General features: G+C 39.1%; 1 protein-coding gene across 2 annotated transcripts in view; it reads right to left on the bottom strand.

Moving 5' to 3' along the window:
• The window catches only part of LOC111861764 (DNA replication licensing factor Mcm6), an 82,603-nt gene extending 75,295 nt beyond the window's left edge, over positions 1 to 7,308 (bottom strand). The window contains exons 1-2 of one of the 2 annotated variants that reach the window (XM_023846599.2): positions 7,242 to 7,301; positions 7,044 to 7,142 (exon numbers count right to left, since the gene is read on the bottom strand). In XM_023846599.2, the coding sequence (XP_023702367.1) occupies positions 7,044 to 7,135 (92 nt within the window). In that variant the 5' untranslated portion in view covers positions 7,136 to 7,142; positions 7,242 to 7,301. Of the gene's footprint in view, positions 1 to 7,043 lie in introns of both variants that reach the window. The other variant, XM_023846598.2, reaches the window with a different exon arrangement.
• Positions 7,309 to 10,281: the final 2,973 nt, after the last annotated feature.

Raw genomic sequence — 10,281 nt, 5'->3', positions numbered from 1 at the left:
TAATATCTTTTTACAATAGGCAAAATGAAGTGAGTTTACATTTCTAAAAGAAATGTCGACGAAGTAGGGAAAAAGCTTAGTTATTACATTCATGTTCAATATTGTTCTCTTACAGCACTTTCACATTTGAAGAACTAACCTATTCTACAATTTACAAATGAATGCTGTTCAATCTGTACAGTTCAGTAGAATCTTGATTTAAGGTTTCGTGGATCAAAATCCAGTCACTGCATAGGATCTGTACTTAAATTTAACATCATAATGAGACATGACTGGGTTCTTGAACTGCACAGATGTTGAGGGATGTCTTGACTATGCACTGTCACAGTAAACACGTATCCCAGGATGACATATGCATGCATGGTCAAGGAAATGTTGGTGGCACTGTAACGCCGGTATTCTTGCAGGGAAGTATATAAAGAAGTTCCTCAGTGTAGAGGATGTACATATCCAGCCACTTGACAATAGTCCATAGTGAAAAGGAGATGGCATTTTTCCTCAGTGCTTTGAGGCAAGTGTTCTGCTATGTCCAGGGCCAGGTGCATCATGCCCTTGTTCCTGCTTGGGGGGCCCAGACCAGCTGCACAGGTGTCACACTGTCAACACCATATTTTGACATAAGTCCTTGCCCACAACCAATAGTAACACTGTCTAACCTTATCCAGGATTTATCGACACCCAAGTGTCCTCTTGATGGTCTTATATGGAGTTCAGACAGTACATCCATGACATTCCTAATGTTCAAATCATACTCAAAGAGCCTCATCCTTGCTATTCAAAGGTCTTCTAGGCCACCTACATTGCCTCCTACAAATGTTAGGTCATTTCCAAAAGCTGCACTAAGAAAAGCAGAGAGATACTGGGGAAAAATTGGGACAAGTCCAAAATTTTAACTGACACACCAGAAAGAAAAGAAACTGAAGAAGAAACACAAGTAGATGAGGAAACAAAAATAATAAAGATGTCATTCAGAAAACAAGCCTGAAGAAACAAAATAAAAGAAATGTATCAATTTGTAACCACAGCTTGTAGGCCAATGATGAAATTCTTTCTGTTCACAGTGACAGTTACGTAGGTATGTCAATGAGTTACAAATGGACACAGAACGTACACAAATAAGAAATTGGTGGTGGGACTACTTACAAGACACTGTCACTTTAAAGGACACCTCTTCAAACTGGGACTAAGTAATACTCTCACTTGTTAGAGATGTCAAGAAGAAAATGAAACAGCCACACATATGCTGTGTAGGTGTGAGGCCTTAACTATTTAAGATTGCATCACTTGGGTCAATACTTTATGGAACCAAGTGACTATCAAAACCAGCAGCATAAAATTCTTTGGGCTGCTGTCAGAACCAGGCGGTGACTGGGATCATGAAGGCATACTGCTCACCACATTCAAGCCTCAAGGACAAACCATAAATGCCGACTCCTATTGTAACATCCTCAGGAAACTTCATAACACCATTCAATGGAGGCGACCAGGACTCCTCACCAAAGGTGTGTTGCTTTGCATGACAACACATGTCCCCATACTGCAAACAAGACAAATGAGACACTGCAAAATTTCAAGCTGGAAGTCCTTCAGCATCCTCCATAAAGCCCCGACCTTGCTCCAAGCTACTTCCATTTGTTCAGCCCTCTTAAACATCATCTTTCAGCTGAACATTTTCTCGATGATGAAGCTGTAGAAAGAGAAGTCACCACCTGGTTCCAACAGCAGCCCAGAGAATGTTATGCTGCTGGTTTTCAGGGGCTTGTGAAATGATGGGACAAGTGCCTCAATGTACAGGGACATTATGCTGACAAATCATAGCATTTTTCAATTAAGTACTCCTATTTGTTTAAGTTCTATATCCATTTGTAACTTACTTATTGACTTACCCTCATATTTACTTCTGATATAAGTGAGGCCAAAGACATTGCTGCTGCATCAGAAACACACTGCAATAAACATGATTCAACTTCGAAGAAAGCCGTCTTCTGGGATGTAGCGCTGTGTAGTAACTGTGTTAACCGACGTTTTGGAGGAACGTGTCACCTCCATCTTCAGGGTAGAAGACAAGAAGAAATCCGGGAGTGAATCAGCAGAGCAGGTTTGTAAGTCTCTAGTACACTTAAGTCAGACTTTTCCAGTGTTTTATCTACCATTTCCAGCTGACTTCCAATAACACTTAAGAAATTAAAGTAGATTTCAGGCAACACTGCTTCCTCTGGGTCATCTTTCATGAAAATGTTAGATGATAATTTTGGACAGTTGGCAATACTACTGAAGTAACTTTTCATTGCTTCCCAGTTCTGAAGCAGTCGAGAAATGGCTGGTGTTAATGACAGGTGCCTAGTTGGAACATGCCTCAAAATCTCAGTCCACTCCAAATTCAGAAATTCAAAGAATGATTTTAACTCTTCTCTTCTTTTGGCGGAGACAGAAAAGTGATTATATATCTTTAAGACTACACTTTCAACATCAACATCTAATCTGTCAATTACAAACTTAATTGTGTTAGGTGTGACATGATTAGAGCAATTAACTTTCAGTAAATTTGGGTTTTTACTTCGCAGCAACTGATATACGGAATGTGTTTTTCCATAGTTCACATTGGCATTGTCTGCACAATAAGAAGACACATAATTTACATCCAAGCTGTGCTTTTCTAAGCTCTGCAGCACCAAACCAGTAATTGCCATAGACATTTCCTCAGCACTTTCAACAAAATCTAGAAGTTTATTCTGCACTCCCTTTAAAGGGTTGAAGTACCGGATGCAAACAGGGAACGTTTTTTGATTGCTTCTGTTTGATGCATCGGTAGCCAACGAAAAAAATTTTGAAGTATTTTCTAGACATCTTAAAATAGACATAAAGTCATTTACACTTTTAGGAGCAAGCACGTACTTCACTATCATTTCTGCTTTAGTGTGTCCACATGAAAGTCTGGAAGCAATGGCGGAATCACTGAAAATATGGGACACAAGTTTATTTCCGCAGTCCAAACTGGAATAACTTAAGTTGTGTTTCACTGCATGATACACTAAACCAAGTTCGCACGCGGTACTGTTGTCATATTCTTCTTTATTGTTTAAATTAACAAAGTATTTCGAAAGTTTATTTGAACTTCCAGAATTACACTGTTCCTTAAATTTATGTCCCTTGTATTGTGCATGTTGCCTCAGGTCACTGTCCACCGTGCGAAATACTAAAATCCTTCCTACACAACGTACAAAATGCCCGGTTCTCGTCTGGTCCCGGCTTAACCCACAAAAACATATCTTCCCATTTCTTAAGATACATTTTATTTTGTTTGGCCTGGAATTTCAACTTCTTCCGTGGAGGAGTCTTTGATGGATCTTCTTCGCCCTCAAACATTTTTGCTAACTTGATACCGACTTTCTAGCGATGATTGAATGGATTAAAAATACACTATCACCAACAACCTCTGCTTTGGTTTAGAACCTCAAGTACTGCCAACATTCACGAAATGCAACATAACGAAAGAAACTATAACAATGTCATTTTCCAAGGATTACAGAAATTTTATGATAATATTTAACCCATGAAATATAATTCGAATGGACTTAAATAAAAAAACGGAGAATTATCCACTCCAGGTAAACAATAAATGGAGGAACAAAATTTGGGTGAAAAAACAGCAGAATCCGAGGAAAACGGGGTATCTGGGAACCCTAGTGTGGCTATATATGGTAGTAGTAGAGAGGGGGAGGGGAAGGGTCTGGTGGAATAGCCAGCAGGTAGTGGGCCAGAGCTGGTATAGAGTATGTGTTAGGGGGAGAGAAGGGAAGGTTAAATGGAGGACATTAGCCCTGTAGCTCAGAGGCTGCGATGGACCTGAGTGGCCTATAAGGTCTGCCATATTTTGGAGGTTACTTGAGGGAACAGATGAGAGGCTTCCATTACTTGCTGAGACAAAACTCCACCTCTCTGTTCATATTGTCATGATGGAGTTCAATCTCAATGGCCTCCCTAATGATGCGATCCATATAACCGGTCTTGGTAGTGAGGATGGAGGTATTCTGAAGCTGAATGCGGTGTCCCAAATCGATGCTATGTTCAGCAACAGTTGACTTGTCTGGATGTCCGAGACAGATGTGCCGTGATGCTCCTTCAACCTCATGTCCACCGAACGGCCTGTCTGCCCACTATAGACCTTGCTGCACTCGCATGGGATACTGTGTACACCCAGTGTCCTTAGTCCCAGGCTATCTTTGCCCGGTCAGAGGAAACTAGATAATTTCTTTGGAGGCAGGCCCACTGATCTGATGTTGTGACAGGATAGCACTCTGCTAATTTGGTTGAATATAGTCCCGACATAAGGCAGGAAGGCAACTGAGTCCAGTTTATCTTCGGGCCGACTGACGTTCAGCCAACATCAGTTGGCCTGAAGCTATACTGGACTCAGTCGCCTTCCTACCTTATGTCGGGACTATATTCAACCAAATTAGCAGAGTGCTGTCCCAGCACAACATCATATCAGTGGGCCTGCCACATCATTAGGGAGCCCATGGAACAGAACTACTGGAGCACAAGTGACAGCAGAATTGAATATTCATCTTGAAGACCCTATTTCCACAAAAACTTTCTGACATGAGCTTCATAAATTCAACATCCATGGTAGTGCTCCAACTGCTAAACCTCTGACAGCTGAACATAATGCTCAGATGCATAAATGATGGTGCCACGACGATGAAACCTGGTAGTCATATAACTGGAAACACACATGTGATATGGTCAGATGAGACATCCTTCACACTGTTCCCTACATCAGGAAGAGTTTACATTTTGAGAACACCCAAGGAAGCCTATAAACCAAATGCCTGGTACAGTTCCAACAGTGAAACACACAGGAGGTTGTGTGACGGTTTGGGCAGGAATAATGTGGTATTCTTTTGGTCCCACTATTACCCTTCATGGGCGAAATACTGCAAGGGTGTACGTGGACAGGTTGGGTAATCAGTTGCATCCCATGATCCAGACGTTATTTCTGAACTACAATGCAGTTTTCCACAATAACAATGCCCCCTGCCCCTTTCGCACAGCTGGAACTCTTCAGTCATGGTTTGAAGAGCATGAAGGTGAACATCAACTTCAACATCTTCCCTGGCCAGCACAATCATCAGATATGAACATCAATGAAACACTCTGGTCAGTTTTGGAGACTAGGGTGAGGAACAGATTCACACCCACAACATCTCTAAAGCAATCTGAAGATTTTCTTCAAGAAGAATAGTATCAAATTCTACTGCAGACAGTTCAAAACTTGTATGAATCCATCCCAAGAAGGATTGTGACTGTACTGAAGGCAAAGGGTGGTCTGACACCATATTAATATAAGAATGTGTACAGTATCTGCAGTGTTTCCAGTGTTATGTTCAACCACTGTATATGGCTAAAATAAAAGGAATGTTCTAAGCTACTCCAGTAGAGTTTGAAAGTGACCAACCTAGTTTACACCTGCTCCCTTAGGGGGAATATTTTAACAGGGCAAATAACACATACTTTGGCAAAAATATGTAATGAACCGCATAAGTAACTCTAACGTGTCAGAGAAATATTACCATCAAGTGGTAGGTAATCAAAATACAAATTATGCTATGCTGATGAAAAGCCAAATACAGTACAATCCGTTATCCAGCACATATCAGAAATAGGGTTTGACGGGTATATGAATCTTCCTGTTGCATGAGAAAAACTCTTATACAATGCAACATGTCAAAACAACACATTATTATTTTAGTTCTTGCATGGGATCTTTCTAGGCAACACAGTGGACTGATAAGCAAAACATTTCTGATACACATAATGTAACACAATCACAAATTCACCTATCCTCTACTGCAGGCATGTCCAACGCGTTGATGGTGGGACGATTTTTGGTCGATCTCATAGGCCTATAAGGAAATTATACGTGAAAAGCACGTAAATTCACTTGTAATATATTATTATATTCAGATTTTGAAAGGAAAATACATATTAAAGTAGTCTGTACTTTCAATGTATGTTGCTTTTACAACAAATATCATGTGTCATGTTATTTTTACCAATATTTTTGCTTAAAGCGAGGTATGACCATAGGAGGGGGTGGTAGATCACTGGCAGTTTTGACACTAAAAAGTCGATCACAACCTGTTTGAAGCTGGACATGCCTGCTCTACTGTAATGGCATCTGCACAGGGACAACAGGTTAGTGCTAATGATGGTGCTTACGAAAACTAATGCATGACAGGTGAGCATATATGCATCACAAATTTGTTTTTGAATAATTTTACAAATATATCAACTTCCTTTGAATATTTTGTCACCTGGAGACAATTCCAGACGACTGGATATCAGATAACTGGGCATTTACTGTAATGTGGTATTCAACTGTACTCCCCTCTTCACTGTATGTTCATGTCATATCAACAGAATGCAGGGCGGTAACAATGTAAAGATAAATAATAAACCCTTACAAAATGTGGCGTTTGGAAACAGTAATACCAAATCAATATTACAATCATGAAAAATTAGGAGCAGGTTAAATTCTGTGAATGCTTACTAGTACTCAGTTTAAAATCTTTTGTCTTGTAACCTGATATCTAAAAGCACAGAAGTTAAGGTACACAGAACTATAATTTTGCCTGTAGTTATACTACATGGGTACAGAACTTGATCTCTCACACCAAGGGAAGAACACATACTACGGGTATTTCAGAACACAGTGCTGAGGACAATACTGGAACCTAACAGGAAGTGACAGGAGATTAGGGAAGATTATCTTATGTACATGGGCCAATGTGTTCTAAAGGTTAGCCAACAAATGTTTAAATTATTTCTTCAGTTATTAGTATATACGTCCATTCATGTATTTATCGATTGGGTTTTAATATGACATCAAATATAGGAAAAAATAATAAGCATATTACATAAAAATTAATTCTAGAACAAAAAACGGACCTTCCTTAAGCAATCTATCACGACTAAAACAAGGTCGAAACATACACTCAGCAATCGCTGAATTCACAGGTAGATATGAATAAATTACTTACTCTTCTAAGAAATCTTGAAACAATTTCTGACATCTAACCCCGACTTCATCCCGCACACGCTGTTGACCAATTTGAGCCTCTGACACATCCATATTAGTTCTAATAAAATGTACCGAATTAAATATTTAAATTAAATATGCACCATTAGATGAATAATATTTTATATTATTTTATTCTAAGCTTGAAAACCACCCTCACCAAAACAACACCCACTTCGAAACAGACCTTCCACAATTGGCGGGAACCGTGCAATCGTAGAGTAGCCAAGGTAGCCAACATATACGAATGTACCCCTAAGGCCCCTAAGTTCCCTAACATCTAATTTATCAAGATCATAAATAGATATTGAACATGAATGCATTTATGATTTCTCAAATTTCATCAATCGATCTACGCACAGGAAATAATAATAAGAAGGGATACAAAAGGTATTTTAATAAAGTACATAATTGACTTCCTATGTTAGTGGTATCATATGCAGTCACCGAAATATCAGTGCTGCACCCTACCGGAAAGTGTAAGATTGTGTCGTGTGTCGATTATATGCAGACCATACAGACCGATACAGGCAGCGGGATTATGTACGGAGTGATTGTGGTTGTGGAAATTTGCTTCGGTAGAAGGTGCCGATGCTGTGCTGTGCAGACTATCCGATCATTTTGACCAAATCTGAAGATTAAATGCAATACTCAGTACACAANACTGCGCGGTATTTCTTCGTACTTGTTCGGCCTCGATCGGTAATGTCACTTCGTGGAAATTTAGGTAGCGCGAGCAGTTCGTTACTAGCCGTCTTGTGCACAAGACTTCTTGCACTGGTGCAGTGTAATTGTAACAGATTATCATCACTGCCGGTGTCATACTTATTACCATTTTTGTATTAAAGGCAACTTATACCCAGTTTTGCGCTAACTGTTCCGAGAATTGGTAGCGAGGAATGTTGATAAGGCTACCGGAACTTTAGTCCATTCTACGACGGCCGGCTTGTAAATTTATCTCCATTTTTGGGATGACATATCAGTGTGAACAAACTTTTTCCCAGATGAAGTACACACAAGTCGAAATACAGGGCAAATTTATCCGATGAACATTTAAAGTCGCTACTTGTGATTAGCGTTCCAAAATTTGAACCTAAATTTAATCATATTTTAAGAATGCAAAAAGAGCCATCATTCACATTAATTGTATTATTATTATTATTTGTAATGAAAATATGAGCAGTTGCTGCTACTGTCTGTTGTCATTAATATACAATAATTTATTCTCACATACTTTGTATTTAGTTTATGACATTCTGTGCTTGCAATAAAACTCATATACCTAGAGTTATTAATTTCTCATTTTATCCGGCCCGTTGAAAGTGCTGAATTACCTAATGTGGCCCGTGTTTCGAAAAGTTTGGAGACCCCTGGTTTAGAGGGTCGGAACCAGTTAGTAGCAAGATTAATAACAGGATACTGGAACAAAATGATTGTTGGTGTTTTCAACAAGCAACTAGTGAATCATTTAATCAGCTTCCAAATTTTAACCAACAATTGACAAACGGAAATTCATATCCTAATCATTGAACCAGAAATTACATATTAACAATCATCAGTAGACCGAACACAGGCAACTATTCACGCTTACAAAAGAGAGTGACAATGAACACATCCGACGCCACCCTGTCTCCTTGCTACGACGCAATTGCTAGGGTCGACTGCTCCGAGCGACTCCTAAGTCAGAGTGCTCCAAACGGCTTCTACTTTCCATTTCCAAAATGCAGTATTCTCAAACTCATGAAAATTCTGCTCACTTAAAATCCTAAAGTCAGCAAATTCATACTGGCCGATAACCTGTCGTGCTCAAGCAAGACTTGCCTCTGTGTCGTTCACTCGAATTGTCAGCATTTTCTATAAAGTATACACAACTGAAGCCGGATGCCTGAGGAATGTGCTACGTCAGTAAGTGATCTCAACTCTGGTTTCCAGCTGACCAACCTGTAGTTCACCTAACGTATTACTATGAGTATTTATAAAACTTATAATAAATTTCTAATAAACTTAAAATCGCCCCCCTCGTTAAATAAAATCATATTCCTTAATATCCAGGGCACAACATTATATTCTAATAGTTAAGTTTTACGTCATTCAGATTTGCAATAGATGACAATCAACATGCCGAGATTGTCTAAGGCAGTGTTTCTCAACCACTGGGCCGCGGCCCACTACCGGGCCCTGGCATCAATTATACCGACGCCATCATCTTATAGAAAAAAGAATTTACCGGGCCGCGGTCTGACAAAGGTTGAGAACCACTGGTCTAAGGTGATTGAGCGCCTACTGTCCGGCAGCACATTCTTGTACTCAGAGAAACTCCTTTCATTATCTGCAGATGCAGTGGGAGCGTATACTTGAAGTGTATCAAATCATTAGCAGTAAGTTGTTCAATACTGAAAGTGCTAAAGGCCTCTCCTATCATAATTTGAGGAATGCTGCATGTTTCATAACCTGAGTTTTGTATACTTGGTGGCAACTTTGGCAAGTTAATTTGTAAATACCACTTTGCTCGTATGGATTTGTGTTGTGTTGTTCTTGTAGTGCTCTGCCTATTGTGTGGTTTGTTTTAAATGCTATCTTAATATTAGTATACATAGGCCAAACAGGAAGGAAATTATCAACACGATATAGCGAACACATAAGGAACACAAGACTAAATAGAGATGAATCCACTTATGCTCAACACATACTAAACAATCATCATCAATACGGACCAATATCAACGGTCATGGAAATCATCGAAAAAGCTAATAAGGGTAATATAATGAACATAAAAGAGGAATTCCAAATATACTACTACAATAAACACAACAAATTGATAGATGAACAGAAACAAACAAGGGAAACAAACAATCAAAACAACANAATCAAGAGAAATAAACGACATCTCCCACCATCAGGAGGAAAACATGACCCAATGTCGACTCAAGATATTTTTACATAATAAATTTTTTATATGGAAATTTTAATACAATTTTAAACGCACTGGGAGGCAACTGTATGGAAGAGTGAACTTCGTATTGCGTGCAGTGCAAAACCCCAGTCAGAATAATCAGCAATTACACTTAAAAGAAACGTCATAAGTAAATCTACACTTCAAGAAGAGCCATTGTGAGTGCCTAAGACAAACATCAATACCAATCACGATAATATCAAAATTTATATAGTGAGCATTATTCATAGCTTAAATGCATATTGTT

Source organism: Cryptotermes secundus, unplaced genomic scaffold (genome assembly GCF_002891405.2).
Source record: "Cryptotermes secundus unplaced genomic scaffold, Csec_1.0 scaffold383, whole genome shotgun sequence".
NCBI lineage: Eukaryota > Metazoa > Arthropoda > Insecta > Blattodea > Kalotermitidae > Cryptotermes > Cryptotermes secundus.
This window is presented reverse-complemented; position numbering and strand designations above follow the sequence as displayed.